The sequence below is a fragment of the Sesamum indicum genome, linkage group LG10 (assembly GCF_026168435.1).
Source record: "Sesamum indicum cultivar Baizhima isolate 11 linkage group LG10, ASM2616843v1, whole genome shotgun sequence".
In the NCBI taxonomy this organism is placed as follows: Eukaryota; Viridiplantae; Streptophyta; class Magnoliopsida; order Lamiales; family Pedaliaceae; genus Sesamum; species Sesamum indicum.
In genome coordinates, this window is record NC_142666.1 from 19,046,443 (window position 1) to 19,062,680 (window position 16,238).

Genomic DNA, 16,238 nt, shown 5'->3' on the forward strand with positions numbered 1-16,238 from the left:
GTCCGTACAGGCGCGCGCGCGGCCGTCGGCAATGGCTGCCTGCGCGCGCACGTCGGCAGTGGCTGCCTGCGCGCGCACGTCGGCAGTGTCCGCACAGGCCTTTTTTTTTTAATAATAAAAATAATTAAATAAAAATTTTCATAACTCAAAAATAAATTATTTTAACAAAAATGAATTAATCATGTGATTTTGAGGTGACGCGAAAATTTTCATACAGTGGTCGCCCGAGGCGCGCGCGCGCGCACGTCGGCATGGGCTGCCTGCGCGTGCACGTCGGCAGTGCCCGCACAGGCGCGCGCGCGGCCGTCGGCACTGTGCGTACAGGCGCGCGCGCGCACGTCGGCAGTAACTGCCTGCGCGCGCACGTCGGCAGTAACTGCCTGCGCGCGCACGTCGGCAGTGTCCGCGCGAACGTGAACTCTCCAGTTTTTTTCCCAATTATCGTCCGTCGGCCGTGCGCGCGTGCGGGCGCCCGTCGGCCCTGCCTGTGCGCGCGCGCGCCCGTCGGCAGTGCCCGTCTGCCGCCGTCGGCAGTTTTTTTCCAATTTTTTTCAAACTTTTGGTACGCATAATATAACTTAATATAATAAAATAAATGTTTCACGATACAAATACGATGCGTAAAAAATTAAAAAATTATTCTAATGTGTCTTCATATTTTTTCCTTTTATTTATTATTTTTTTAATAATTAAAATAATTAAATAAATATTTTCATTACTCAAAAATAAATTATTTCAACAAAAATGAATTAGTCATGTGATTTTGCGGTGACGTGCAAATTTTCATGCAGCGTCCGCACAGGCGCGTGCGCGCACGTCGGCAGCGTCCGCAAAGGCGCGCGCGCGCACGCGGGGCTGTTTCCGCACTGGCGCGCTCGCGCAGGCGGGGCTGTTTCCGCGCACGCGCCGGTAGCGTCCGTACAGGCGCGCGCGCGCACGTCGGCAGTGGCTGCCTGCGCACGCGTCGGCAGTGGTCGGGCAGGCGGCGTCTGCCGCCGTCGGCAGTTTTTTCCCAATTTTTTTTCAAACTTTTGGGACGCACAATATAACTGAATATAATAAAATAAATATTTCGCGATACAAATACGATGCGTAAAAAATTAAAAAATTATTCTAATGTGTCTTCATATTTTTCCCTTTTTTTCTATTTATTTATTATTATTTTTAATAATTAAATAAAAAGTTTAATAACTCAAAAATAAATTATTTCAGCAAAAATGAATTAATCGTGTGATTTTGAGGCGACGTGGAAATTTTTCATGCAGCAGCCGCCCAAGGCGCGCGCGGGCGCACGTCGGCAGTGCCCGCGCAGGCGCGCGCGCGGGCGCCCGTCCGCAGTGCCCGCGCAGGCGCGCGCGCGCGATCGTCCGTCGGCCGTGCGCGCGCCCGTCGGCCCTAACTGTGCCCGCGCAGGCGCGCGCTCGCGGGCGCCCATCGGCCCTGCCTGTGCGCGCGCGCGCACGTCGGCAGTGCCCGTCTGCCGCCGTCGGCAGTTTTTTCCCAATTTTTTTTCAAACTTTTGGGACGCATAATATAACTTAATATAATACAATAAATGTTTCGCGATACAAATACGATGTGTAAAAAATTAAAAAATTATTCTAATGTGTCTTCATATTTTTTCCTTTTTTTCCTTTTATTTATTATTTTTTTTAATAATTAAAATAATTAAATAAATATTTTCATTACTCAAAAATAAATTATTTCAACAAAAATAAATTAGTCATGTGATTTTGCGGTGACGTGCAAATTTTCATGCAGCGTCCGCACAACTGCGCACGCGGGGCTGTTTCCGCACTGGCGCGCTCGCGCAGGCGGGGGCTGTTTCCGCACGCGCGCCGGCAGCGTTCGCACAGGCGCGCGCGCGCACGTCGGCCGCGTCCGCAAAGGCGCGCGCGCGTCGGCAGTGGTCGGGCAGGCGGCGTCTGCCGCCGTCGGCAGTTTTTTTCCAATTTTTTTTCAAACTTTTGGGACGCACAATATAACTGAATATAATAAAATAAATATTTCGCGATACAAATACGATGCGTAAAAAATTAAAAAATTATTCTAATGTGTCTTCATATTTTTTCCTTTTTTTCATTTATTTATTATTTTTTTTAATAATTAAATAAATATTTTAATAACTCAAAAATAAATTATTTCAGCAAAAATGAATTAATTGTGTGATTTTGAGGCGACGTGAAAATTTTTCATGCAGCAGCCGCCCAAGGCGCGCGGGCGCACGTCGGCAGTGCCCACGCAGGCGCCCGTCGGCAGTGCCCGATCAGGCGCGCGCGCGGGCGCCCGTCGGCAGTGCCCGCGCAGGCGCGCGCGCGCGATCGCCCGTCGGCAGTGCCCGCGCAGGCGCCCGCCGGCCCTGCCTGTGCCCGCGCAGGCGCGCGCTCGCGGGCGCCCGTCGGCCCTGCCTGTGCGCGCGCGCGCCCGTCGGCAGTGCCCGTCTGCCGCCGTCGGCAGTTTTTTCCCAATTTTTTTCAAACTTTTGGGACGCATAATATAACTTAATATAATAAAATAAATGTTTCGCGATACAATTACGATGCGTAAAAAATTAAAAAATTATTCTAATGTGTCTTCATATTTTTCCCTTTTTTCCCTTTTATTTATTATTTTTTTAATAATTAAAATAATTAAATAAATATTTTCATTACTCAAAAATAAATTATTTCAACAAAAATAAATTAGTCATGTGATTTTGCGGTGACGTGCAAATTTTCATGCAGCGTCCGCACAGGCGCGCGTGCGCACGTCGGCAGCGTCCGCAAAGGCGCGCGCGCGCACGCGGAGCTGTTTCCGCACTGGCGCGCTCGCGCAGGCGGGGCTGTTTCCGCACGCGCGCCGGCAGCGTCCGCACAGGCGCGCACGCACGTCGGCAGTGGCTGCCTGCGCGCGCGCGTCGGCAGTGGTCGGGCAGGCGGCGTCTGCCGCCGTCGGCAGTTTTTTCCCAATTTTTTTTCATACTTTTGGGACGCACAATATAACTGAATATAATAAAATAAATATTTCGCGATACAAATACGATGCGTAAAAAATTAAAAAATTATTCTAATGTGTCTTCATATTTTTCCCTTTTTTTCCATTTATTTATTATTTTTTTTAATAATTAAATAAATATTTTAATAACTCAAAAATAAATTATTTCAACAAAAATGAATTAATCATGTGATTTTGAGGCGACGTGAAAATTTTTCATGCAGCAGCCGCCCAAGGCGTGCGCGCGCACGTCGGCAGTGCCCGCGCAGGCGCGCGCGCGGGCGCCCATCGGCAGTGCCCGCTCAGGCGCGCCCGCGCGGGCGCCTGTCGGCAGTGCTGTAAAAAAATAATAAATAAAAGGGAAAAAAGGGAAAAATATGAAGACACATTAGAATAATTTTTTAATTTTTTACGTATCGTATTTGTATCGCGAAACATTTATTTTATTATATTAAGTTATATTATGCGTACCAAAAGTTTGAAAAAAAATTGGGAAAAAACTGCCGACGAAATTATAGCAGAAAGAAGGGAGACAGATGCTGAAACTCCGCCCTTGTCCTTCCTCAACACCATTCCTTCGAGTAAAGGTAAATGCAGAATCGTCGCAAATAACGGGATAAAAGCTTGTATAAGCATCTCACCCCATTTCTGAGTCTGCAAAATCCTTCCAAATCCAATGATAAATGAAGCAGCATTCAGTATATAAAGACTGCATAACGGAACCATGAAGAGAGCTGGTGCCTGAAAATCATATATCCCCATTTGGTAACGCTTGGCTTGTTCATCGTCAACCACTTTATTTGTTGGCAAAAAACTGGCTTTCGTCAATCCAAATTTCTCCATTACAGCTTCCAATGTAGCGTATGAGTAAGATGTCAATGATTTCATCATCCATATTCTTTGCTCGTTCGACCACGTCCTCATTGAGTGCCCGGTTGAGAAGATCTCTTGGACATGTTTGAGTTGGGATGACAGGAAAACGAACGAAAAGACAACGAAGAACGGACTTGAAACCTGTCAACAAGCATGAATCTGTCACTTAAGTCCATCTCAAGATTTTAGGCATAATCAACTAATAGTTGTTCAGTACCTCAGGATACAGAGAAATTCCCTGGACTAGGAAGAGCTGAGGAATGATGGCTAAAACGTAGAGGGCCAAGAAATAAATTGGGCTATATGCAAATTCTGCATAACACATGCTTTGAGATATTGGCATTCTCATCAGCCCGTATACAAGGGGAGAGAACCTCGACATGGCAACTTGATTCAAGCCAACGTACCATCGCGTGTTTTGAACTAGAAGTTCGTTGAGACTTATAGGGGATGCCCCCAAGAAAGCTGACCTAGAAGGTTGAAGATACACAGAAATCCAACCCTCACAGTGTAAATTGAATCCTGTAAAATAGTCTTCCACAACCGCAAAATATCTGAAGCCCACCTGCACTTACCATACAAGTAACAAAGCTAAAGCTTTAAAGTATAATTCTAGTTCACTTTCCGAATATGATGTATATTGTGTACTACTTGCCTCTTTCCCCCATTTTGTGTCATTATCATATCTACATGAAGCTAGCAATTGGAGCTCTTTCTGCAAGGCATCATCAGAAAAATTTCTCTCTTTCGGATAATTCGGCTTGTAATTTCTATAAATCGACTTGATGAATTCATTGGATGTGCCAAAACACTTCTTCAGCTGGACAAGATCGACATCTGGACAACGCAAAGAATGTACAAGCAATCTTACATGAAAATAGCTAGAAATATTAATTCCAAGACATCCTAATGCAAATACCTTCTTGAAATTTTTTAGTTCCATGAAGTGCTTCCCGCTTTATATAAAAGCATGTTCCAGACAAGATTGGTCCCCTGAGCCCATCTAAGCCTTCCCATCTTGGCTGAAAAATTATTGAAATAAAAAAGAAATGAGCAAAAATTAATTGACAAAAAATAGAAAAAGTATATAGATTAGTAGTAACATTACCCAAATATATCTTAGCTGTCCATCATAGATATCCGTCTCACTGATATTGTAAAATTTCTGTGGAAACTGAACAAACCCCAACTTTCGGGATAATTTTGGGTCCAGATGTAAACACATTGCTTGGCGGGCCGATGATGGATCATTGCAGTACATGTCGCAGTCCAGGACCAGAATGTATGGTGAATTGCTGATCATGGCAGATACTCGAAGCTGCAAGGAATGTATAGTAATAAAAAAAATCAGGTGAAAAAGAAACGAAAAAGCATAAACGCTTGGTATTCAAATGTGAACTTTGAGAAGTGGAGCAAGTTTACAAGAACGTTGAGTGCTCCGGCTTTGAAATGGTGCGGCTGAGAAGATCTTTTCTCCCGAGCAACATAAACAAGAAGAGGCATATGTTCTTCGTTGTCTGTATCCGTTCTCTCGCCATTTGCGTGACTAATCACCTGTCGACATAATTCCTTATATTTAGAAGAAAATAATCTCTTTACACTAGTACGGACTCATGTTTATGCATTCAATAAACTTTGGAATCTAATCTGGACAGTTTCAGATCAGTCCCATGTGGGTGGGTTTTGGAAACCACAAATCAGTATCGGGACAAGTCTCAGGTTTAAGGTTTGACCTATCAACAGGCAGCTTTTTGTTTTTTAATTACATATGCATTTATTTTATATATGTATATATGAAAAATATATGTGTTTATTGAACTCTATAATTTACATCACAGAAAGATAATACTCTTATAAATTACATGAATTATCTTATGGAATAGTATTATTTTCTTAACATATGAAATTGGTAACTATATCTGACACTTTTAATATGACATCACTAGTACAATTTGTAAACAATTAGTTGTTTGCTAATTAATAACATTTCTCCTCATTTAGAAAGTTATTAATAATATTATTTTTTTGAAAAATATCTCTAATTTTGAAATTATAAAGCCAATCTAGCAAGTAAATGATTCCACCAGGCCAATTTTAGACCTTGACATGTTAAATCCTGGATCCAATAAAATTCAGGTTCGTTGAGTCATTTGAAACTTACTAATGATCAATGTCCAAGTAAAGTTTCTTATCATAAGAACTCAAATCTTCTAAAGCATCGAGATGCAATCATATATGAATACACCATATCTGCAAATTTGTAATTATTTGTATCAGAACTATATATTTAAAAAAGAATTATTTATAAATTTTGGCAGTGTAGAATATATAATTAAATAGGACGCAACAAAAAAGTAATTAACCCTACGCTATAAATCACCACTGCTTAAAAATCATAGTAAATCAATGCTATCTACCATGTTTAAGTAAAATCACTGTAAAAACTTAAATTTTACCTATACTTAATCAACATTCGCTATGATTTTAGGTTTGATGCAATTTTAATTGTAGCAACTGTTTGGACTCGCTTACAAAAACAATAATTAATAGTTGTTGTGCAGCGGTACATAATTGATTAGTATTTAATAATAATTTTTACTTTGAATTAGTAATTAACCACATAAATGTCATACATATTCCTTTTGGTGGAGGTAGATACTCAAAATGAGTGATGCAAGTGTAGGTCCGACCTGATTGTCTTCAAGAGAAGAGGGTCGAGTTAATCAAGTAAAAAAGGGTTCCGGTTGTTCAAGTCCAGCTTAGACTATATGGTAGGAAAATTCTCACGGGCCCGACGAGTGACGGCTCATTAATTTGTGTGAAAGTCTTACGCAAGGAAGTCAAATCAGGATATATATCACTAGCCATAGAATTTTCCAAGATAGTTTATTGTTCAGATCATCTAGGATTCTCGTAACATTCCACCTTTTTTTGTACTTATCCAACAGTACTTAATTAATGCGACATCATCGTTGTACTGTTTGAATCAAACCAAAAAACTCTTGGTTGTGGTACAACATTGGTTTCAATACCTCAATTGCTGGTCGGTGGTCTCTGCTTGCAAAACTACTTGTTTTCGCGACAATCTCCTCCAAGGAGTCCTTGAATTCCTCGTACCTTTTCTGCATCATAAGTGCCAACATGTTTCAACAAATTGTACAATTAAGTAGGCAACACAGGCGCGCACACACACATATATGTAATATACCCGCCAAACTTAAAATAATGTGCTGTAGCTAAGCATCCGATATAATTTACTTTGACCGTTGCACAATATAATTAATTGCATATATGTATATAAATCAGAAAATATATAATCTATATAGATATATCGGAAGTCTAGATCAGCCAACACTCTCTCTTGTCCCAATTTCAGACAGTTCACTTTAGTATATGAGAGAAATAAAAAGCACAAAGTTTCAGACCTGAATTGCCTTCTTTTCAATTACGAACTGACTGCTACTAAACTTGCCATCAGGACCACTTTCGTCTGTCAAAAAATAAGCCTCAGGGCATCCAATCTTCACCTTATATTTTCTGCAAAACGGAACCCAAAATTTGGAGAATTTCCAGGCCTGTTTAATGGCCTGGAAAGTAACCAAAGAACCACCGTCGTCTGAAAGATAAACGGCAAGCTTATCAGAAGGATAATCAAGCGCCAAAGCGGAAATAACAGTGTTCATCACTTCCAAACACGGTTCTTTGGTGGGATCAGCAGTGCAAACAAACACATCAATAGAGGGAAGCTTTTCGTCTCCTGGTAATCTTTCAGGGTAAACGGTTCGAACAATGGGTTTCCATTTGGAAGGCTGACTGAGAAGCCAAATGAAAGAGAGAATCAGCTCAGAAATGAAGATTAGAACGTGGGGTAAAAGGAGAGCAGTGTCCTTGTTTTCGATGATGATTTCGGTAAGTGAAGTGAGTCTGTAGTAAAACAAGGCTAGTAAAGCAATTCCATGGACGAAAGCATGGAGCCTGTTTATTACTAGGTGAGTTTTCCGGACATGCCAATCATTGAGAGGAAGTGAATTCTCCATTATTTCTTACCTTGATACACTATGAGTAAACGACACTGTCTTGCTGCATTTATAGTCCAAATAGCCGATGTTCTGTTTGAATCTTTTATCTTAATTTAATAGTTTATATTATATTTTAAGTGTATATAATAATATTCATAAAAACAATCTTTTTCTCCTAAAATATAAAGTTTTTGTTTATTTCCTCCCTTGTTGTGTGATGTTGAACATGAATTTCGTATCACTAACTTTCAATCACTAGTTTAAATGTAAAGTACACATATTATATATTATTTTTTATCTTACAATCGTTGAATTTTTAATGATTATATGAGAGCCGTTAAATCTAACTAATTAATCTTAATTGTTAAATCTTAAATTTATAAGAAAAATAAAAAATTAGATTTAATTAATTTAAATATATATTATAAAACTAGAATATTATTTTAAAAAATAAATTAAATAAAATTAACTCCTACCAAATAAATATATGTTTAAAAAATTATTTAATTTTCTAGAGAGATGAAAATGTATAAAAAATAAATACATAAATAACTCTCAAACCAAACTAAAAACCAGTAAAAGTGTCCAAAATTATTATATAGCCGCAATGCGGGAATGTTAGTCATAAAGATCTCAAAAAAATCGTGCAAGGACACGAAAACATTCCCCAAATTACACCACTAGTGCGTTTTCTCCACCTTCTGTTAGTTTCCAACAAAAGGAAAATTTCATGCTAAGTTTTATAAAATATATGAAATTTTTTTGTTTATTTTGAAAACACAACTATTCAATTTTTTCGAAAAAATACTGAGGGTAAATTGAAATTTAATCTTAATATTATTATTAATATCTTCAATGTTATTTTTTAATTGTAGTAAATTATACATATAATTAGACTGCACCTAGTAATTAATTACAATTTAGAAATGAAACAAAGATATTCAAAGTGTTTATAATAGTATCAGTCACCATGCATGATTGCATCAGTCATGACGAGTGTCTGTCAAAGAGGATGTGTATGACCCGGCTCCCTCTACCCATGAATTGTATGCAAGGCATGAAACTTTTGTACATATCTTCTAGAATATTTGCTCTACTATTCCCACATCCGACAGCCTATCCTTGTCCTTTACCATCTTGACTCTTACGAGGATTGCAACGACAATGTTCAGATATTGGTCTCTTCATCAATATCGCTTATCCGCCGAGACTTTTCCACTTGGTAATGAATACTTCACTGACTAAAAATCATTGTAAAGCCGTCACGAATCTTCAGCAAGTTGACCCAGTCTTATCTGGGGTATAAAAATCAAAAATGTTTTTTGGTGATAGACTGATAGTCCATGCATGTAATTAGAGCAAACTTGGTTCTACATTTAATTTAAAACGAGTTACTAAACTTAATTTTATAAATTGATAACTATGAATAATTATATTCGATAAATATATAAATTCTCTTGATAAATATAAATTTTTAATTGCTATACATGGAATACGGTATTTTATCATGGTTAATTATCATGATTAAAAATAAAATTATTGTGAATATTAATTAATTATAATTGTGTAATTATAACTATTAGCCACCATTGTTTATGCGGAAGAGTCTAAAACATTAGTTATAATAAAAAGTCATGGCAAATGTTCGGCCATAACTAAAACCATGTCAAATATTGATTAACTGTGGTGAAAATTTAAGTTTACGTATCGATTTGTTTGAACATAGCAGAAAGTCTTGATTTATCATAATCTTAGACAGTTGTCATTTATAATGTAAAAAATAATCCAGTTTTCCTCCTCATCAAATTTAGTTCCTCAAATTTAAAGGTTTCATCAACTTTGGTCCTTCCGTTAAAAATTCGTTAATTTTAATGGATTTATTTAAAAAAATAAAATAAATTGAGTACCAAGGAATCAAACCCCACACCTTCCATTTAACATGAGAGAGACCTCACCACTCCACAAATCTCTTTCTTGGATTTTTAGTAACCCAAATATTATTTATACGGATAAATTTCTCCCACAAATGATGAATTAGTCCCAAATCTCCTGAAACAATCCAAAGAAATTATTTTTTTTCATGAACCTTAGCAGCCACGCAAACTGAGAGTTAAGTGGGAGCGGAAATAAGAAGAAGAAAAAAAACAAATAATAAATATTCTTGTTTTGATGAAACCAATTTTTGAATTATATTTTAATTGATGTTTAGAATATTTTTTAGATTGTTTTTATGTATTTGATGACATAATTTTTATCTATTTTTTTATGAATTTTATGTTTTTTTTTATGTATTTTTATATATTATAATTTTATGAAATTATTTGGTACTTGTCTTATTTTGATTGGTTAGGTATATAAGAATTTTTTGGAATTTGATCCGATTATTAGAATAATTAAATCTTTGGTTGATTTTTTATTTCTCAATATAATTTTGAGATTTTTTTAATATTCTTTTTTAATTTACCGTATAAGTAATATGTCATTTAGCAAAATAACTAAAAATTTGGTTTAGTGGTGAGCCTACAAACTTGCTAAGGTGATTGTGTGGGTTTGCTTCTTGGCAGCCAATTTATAGTTTTTCTTTTTTAACAAATTCATTAAATTTAATGAATTTTGATCAAAATTGATGGAATTCTTAAATTTGAGTGACTAAATTTGATGAAAATAAAATATGAGAGACCAAATTTGATAAGTGGCATACTTGAGGGACCAAAAATGATATTTACCCGTAAAATAAATATGGTAGCTGAAACACGAGGATGAGAAAGCGCATTCTAGAAGCGTTCGTAAACATGTGAGATTTGAGAAAGATTATAGTACAAATGTGAAAGTGAGAGGGTGTGAGAAAGACTCAGAGTTGCCAATAATTTCAGTTGATTGAGTTTAGGACAAAAACATGGAGCAGAAAAAGATTGCGCCACCTGATTTAAAAAATTCTAAGCATCTGTCTTGTCCTAATGAGGGGATTAACTTATTCATTAATTTCAACAAAAATAGAAAAATTTGCATTTCCATCTCATAATTGATCAGGTCCATAGTGAATTTAATTCCAATATTACTCACCTTACCACATTGCATCATTTAACTCTAAAAGTTTTGCAAATTTCCGTCTCAAGGGAACTCTTCGTTAATTTTCCAACAGAATCAACACGTATCATTGATATGCTCCGTTAAAACTCAAGATTTGACATTTTGACAAGGAAGAAAATTAACTTGCATTCTAGGGAAAGTTTTTACGAACAATTTTTTGAGGGAAAGGAGGAAAAATTGCCTTATTTTGGGATATTAATGAAGTGGCCGGAATTAATTTCTACCGATTTCAAGATTCTGACCATTGAAATTTTGAAAGTGGCTGAAATTTGTTGAGGTAGAAAAAATTAAGGCTTTTTATTTTTCATCCGCACATAAACACTTACCTGAAAAAAATATCTTACTACACAAAATAAAATTTGAGTTATATTTGTATATAATTAAAAATAAAATTATTATTTTATATAATATAAATTTAAATAAAAAATTAAACACATCTACCACGAGCTGTCCATACCCCCATCCCCCATAGAAGGGGGCGATCTAGGTGCTCAACAAATCTGAGTGACCACCATCATCCAGTTGCGCATTGGGCAACGACCACGTCACTCCCTTTGGGTGGTTTTTCCCTTTTTTTTTTTGGGAGGGGGGGGAGAGAGGTTGCGGGTGCAAGGAGAGATGGATTGGGAGAGAGCGGGTGGGCGAGCGGGGAGAGCTAAAAATCATAATAAATATTTTTAAATCATAGTCATTTATAATATAAGAAAAGATTATTTCTTTAATTTGTAGTGTGATTAAAAGGGTTTTTGGCTAAATTTATTTAAATTATCTTATAAGCTCCTACATCTTATAAAATATTTTAGGAGCTTATAAGATGTATGATCTTATTTGAAAAATAAACTCAAAGTATTTTGATAAAATAAGATGTTAAAGGTTATAAGATGTAAAAACAATATCTTACAAAATGTAGGGCGTTTCACATAATAAGGTCTTTTATCAGTAAAATGATCAAAATGGAAATGATGCTATCAGAATCAAATAAGTTGTTATTTCTTAACATATTTTATTTTAAAAAATTTTAAAATACTTTTATAAATAGTATAGATTAGTTTAATTTTAAATAAAAATTTAATAGATAATCTTTTCCAATAACAAAAAAAATAATGAATTATTATATAAACTTTTGAATAATAAAATAATATATATGTATATTCATGCTAGTAGAATATTAATATAGATATATAATTGATATTTTCTTTATTAATGCAATAATTATTTCTAATCATATAATTTATAATATTTTAAATTTATATTTTCTAATAATATAATATCAATACCAATCTTATTTTTTATTTATCTATTATTAAATAATGAAGTATTTTCTTCTTAACAGGCCTATCATCCAACAATTCATGCTAGAACCTTCAATCGTGAAGGATCCATGTATTCAACATAAAACCTCAAACTTATTAATTCTTAACCTAAGACTTCAACCTTAAACCACGAAACCTATACTAAATATTGGGGCTTACATCCTCTTGATTAGTAAAGGAGAAGGAGAGATCCACAACAGAAGATGACTGAAGAAATTGCAATAGACAGCAGACTAACAGACAGTGCAATGCGGCCACTGTCCTTCCTGAAGACCATCCCTTCAAGCAAATGGTAATTCACAATTATCCCAAAGAATGGGAGAACAGCTTGTGCCAACAATTCATCGCCCTTGTGAAAGATCATTGGGATTCCAATAATAAAGGTAGCCAAATTAAAAATGTACAGGCTGCACATCGGGACGAGCAGCAGCGGCGTTGCTTGAAAATCATATATGCCTTGCTCATAAAGCTTGGCTCGTTCTTTGTCAACGACCTTGCCCGTTAGAACGAAATTTGTTTTGTGCATACCGATCCACTCCATCATCGCTTCCCAAAATGCATACACGTAACTCGCGCCTGACCTCATCATCCAAACCCTCAGCTCAATGATTGCATGCCTGAATGAATCTCCATAGGAGAAGACCTCTTGCACATGCTTGAATTGTGATGATATAAATATGAAGGCAAACAAAAGGAAAAATGGATCGGAGACCTATGAAACGATGCAAAGACGCAAGAGTTAGAAGGCATTACATGGAAATGATAAATTAGCTATGGTTCAATCTCGGTATAAAAGAAATTAAGAAGAACCACACCCACCTTGGGATATAGAGGAATACCATAAAGCAGACAGATTTGAGGAATGACGGCTAAACCGCATAAGGGCACAACGTAGAGACTACCAACTTGAGCGTAAAACATGCTTTGAAGAATCGACATCCTCAATCCTCCATATATGAGGGGAGAAAACCTTGATAGGGCAATTTGCATTGCGCCTAATGCCCAACGTGTCTGTTGAACTAACATATCATTCAGGTTCGTAGGGCATACACCCAAGAAACATGGTCTGGCTGGGTCGACATACGCAGATGTCCAGCCCCTACAATGTAGAACAAGGCTTGTCACCATGTCTTCTGAAACGGTATTATATAAGTATCCCACCTGCAGTTGAAACATAATAAGTAAATTAAAATTCTCCCCTTGTACATGACTCTTTGGAGGTTAAACTTTCCAATTCTAAGAGTAGACACTCGCCTCTTTTCCCCATTCTGTGTCATTGTCATAGGTACAAGATGACAGCAGTTGGAGCTCATTCTGCAATGCTCCAGCAGGGTTTAGTCGGTCCTCTGGCAACTGTAGTTTGCAATTTTTGTAGATTGATCTTATGAACTCATTGCTTGAACCAAAGGACTTCTTTAGCTGCTTGAGATCAATATCTGCACACTCAACAAAAAATTATTAAAGCTTATCATTCCAAGAAAAATATATTCCATGCATAACTTATATATAATGGTTATCTAGTTTATGCAATTTAACAGTACCCTTCTGAATTCTGTCAGTTCCGTAGATTGCTCCCCTTCTGATGAAAAAGTTGGAGCCACACATCATAGGTCCTCTAAGCCCATCTACCCCTTGCAATCCTCTCTGTAGAATTTTGGAGATTATAAATTATATACATCCATACAGCCAGGAAAAACAATTTTTTAGATTATATTGAAAAATTTGCAAAATTTTAGTTCGTAAGTATGTGCAATTTTAATATGTACAGTATGAATCAATTGGCAATTATACTGTAATTTTAAAAGTTTCGCACAATGAAGACAAAAAAATAACCGGAATTCGCTAAAATAGCCGAAAGTTCACGCGACAATCTTAATTAGGTGTATTTTTTTGTCATTGTGGCGAATTCCGGCTATTTTGGTCATCATCAAAGGGTGAAGAATAAAATTGTCAAAATGAATTCACAGAGGACTAAAATTGCCACAATTCATACTTACAGAACTAAAATTATAATCTTCCCCATTTTATCCAATGAATACGGCAGAAAAACGTCAAAAATCAAATACCCAATCTGAGTTATGCCCACTGTCGTAGATATCATGCTCACTAATGATATTATGGAATTTCTGAGGGAACTGAACCCAACCGATTTGTGCAGATATCTCAGAGTCAAGATAAATGCACATAGCTTGGCGAGCCGATGAGGGATCATGGCAGTACATGTCACAGTCCAGTACCAACAAGTATGGAGCATTGCTCATTAATGCAGATACTCGGAGCTGCAAATCATTTTGAACTAGTCATAAGGTGGCTGTAATAAAAGGGAAAAGGGGAAAGAAGAAAGATGCAAGAGAGGTTGGACAGTTCCGTGTTACTGTCATACGTAGTTTTAGTTATTGAGATTAGTGCATAGGCAAGGAAAATCATAGAAGGCAGAAGCGTTTACCATAACATTGAGTGCTCCGGCTTTGAAATGGTGGTGATGATCAGGCCTCTTCTCCCTAGCGACATAAACGAGAAGAGGCATCTCTTTCGGGTAGGAATCCTTATCTTCATCAGTTATCACCTGTCAACACAACAAGTTAATAAATTCTACACAGCCAAGTCAACTAAGGAAATAAATAAAAAGAAGAAACTAAATTGCAGTCGGATACGAATTTCCAGCCTATAGGAACATCATATTCTCGTCCAGCTTTCTACGTAGTACCTCGATTCTGGACGGATGATTTCTGCTATAAGAAGCGTTTGCATTTACTGAGTTCTTTTCCAGAGCTTCCTGAAATTCAGCATAGTTTTTCTGCACCATAAAACCTTAAATTTCAGAAAAAGGTAAATCAAATATGTAAGAGATAATATATATATATATATATATGTATATATATATAAATATGTTATCCGCTGCTAATTGTATAGCTTCAAATCAAACACCCGCTTAATTAATGACCTCGATGATCTTCCTGTCAGCCGCGAACTCGCTGCAGCCAGTGAACTTCTCATCAGCACTTTCCACATCAGCCGAAAAGTAAGATTCTGGGCACCTAATTTTTAACGCATACTTTCTACAAAAAGGAATCCACAATCTTGCAAAATTCCAGGCTTCTCGAACAGCATATAAAGTCACATAAGAGCCGCCATCATCCGAGAGATAAACAGAGAGCTTATCAGGAGGGTAATCCAGAGACATAGCCGATAAAACAGTGTTCATCACCTGTAGAGAGGGTTCTTGGCTCGGATGGGCTGTGAATATGAACACATCAATAGGCGGAAGCTTGTCGTCTTCCGGCAATCTTTCTGGATACACCGTTCGTTTAACGGGCCTCCATTGAGTAGCTAATTGGTGCATAACCCAGAGAAATGAGAGCACAATCTCAGAGACGATAACGATAAGATAGGGAACAAGAGGAGTTTCCTTGGTTTTGATTATAAGAGAGAAAGTGATGATTCTATAATAAAACAGGGCTAATAAAGCAATTCCATGGAGGAAAATGTGAAGCCTGTTTATTACCATTTCAGTTTTCTTGACATGACAAACGTGTACTGGAAGTTTAGTACTACTCTCCATTTCCCCTTAATCTTGCACCAGACTTGCCCAAGTCTCACTAATTTATAGCAAAATTTTGATCTGTTCGAATATTTTTATTTGTGTAAAATATTAATGGCACTTATATACAAATTTTGAGGGATGGTTCTGGTGTTCAATTTTGACTGGTCTGGTTATTGCTGAACCAAATTTCTTAACTTGATGTCCTCATCGATCCATATATACCTACTAACCATTAAAAAATCAAGATTTAATATATCTGCAAGTCTTTGTAAATATAAGTGGGTTTTATGGAGGCAAATTTCTTATCTTAATGTCTTTCGTTCAGACCTAACTAATCAATAGGCAAATCAAGTTCTACTATATTTGCAAGTTAATGTAAATATAAAGTAGTTATGATTATTTTCACTTTTCTCGATATCTGTTAGC

At 36.8% G+C, this 16,238-nt stretch overlaps 2 protein-coding genes across 2 annotated transcripts; both read right to left on the reverse strand.

Annotated features, from left to right (window-relative positions):
• Positions 1-3,377: 3,377 nt before the first annotated feature.
• On the reverse strand, positions 3,378-7,917 carry LOC105171680 (quillaic acid 3-O-glycosyltransferase CSL1). Its single transcript, XM_020697458.2, has 8 exons — positions 7,272-7,917; positions 6,879-6,968; positions 5,269-5,400; positions 4,955-5,164; positions 4,766-4,868; positions 4,502-4,683; positions 4,064-4,411; positions 3,378-3,987 (listed from the first exon to the last, which is right to left on the reverse strand). The coding sequence occupies exons 1-8, from the start codon at positions 7,881-7,883 to the stop codon at positions 3,430-3,432; spliced, it is 2,235 nt and encodes a 744-aa protein (XP_020553117.2). The 5' UTR covers positions 7,884-7,917; the 3' UTR covers positions 3,378-3,429.
• Positions 7,918-12,308: 4,391 nt separating this feature from the next.
• LOC105171679 (quillaic acid 3-O-glycosyltransferase CSL1-like) lies at positions 12,309-15,860 on the reverse strand. Its single transcript, XM_020697111.2, has 8 exons — positions 15,213-15,860; positions 14,976-15,065; positions 14,715-14,834; positions 14,335-14,547; positions 13,810-13,912; positions 13,523-13,704; positions 13,088-13,429; positions 12,309-12,980 (listed from the first exon to the last, which is right to left on the reverse strand). Exons 1-8 carry the CDS (start codon positions 15,828-15,830, stop codon positions 12,438-12,440), a joined length of 2,211 nt encoding a protein of 736 aa, XP_020552770.1. The 5' UTR covers positions 15,831-15,860; the 3' UTR covers positions 12,309-12,437.
• Positions 15,861-16,238: the final 378 nt, after the last annotated feature.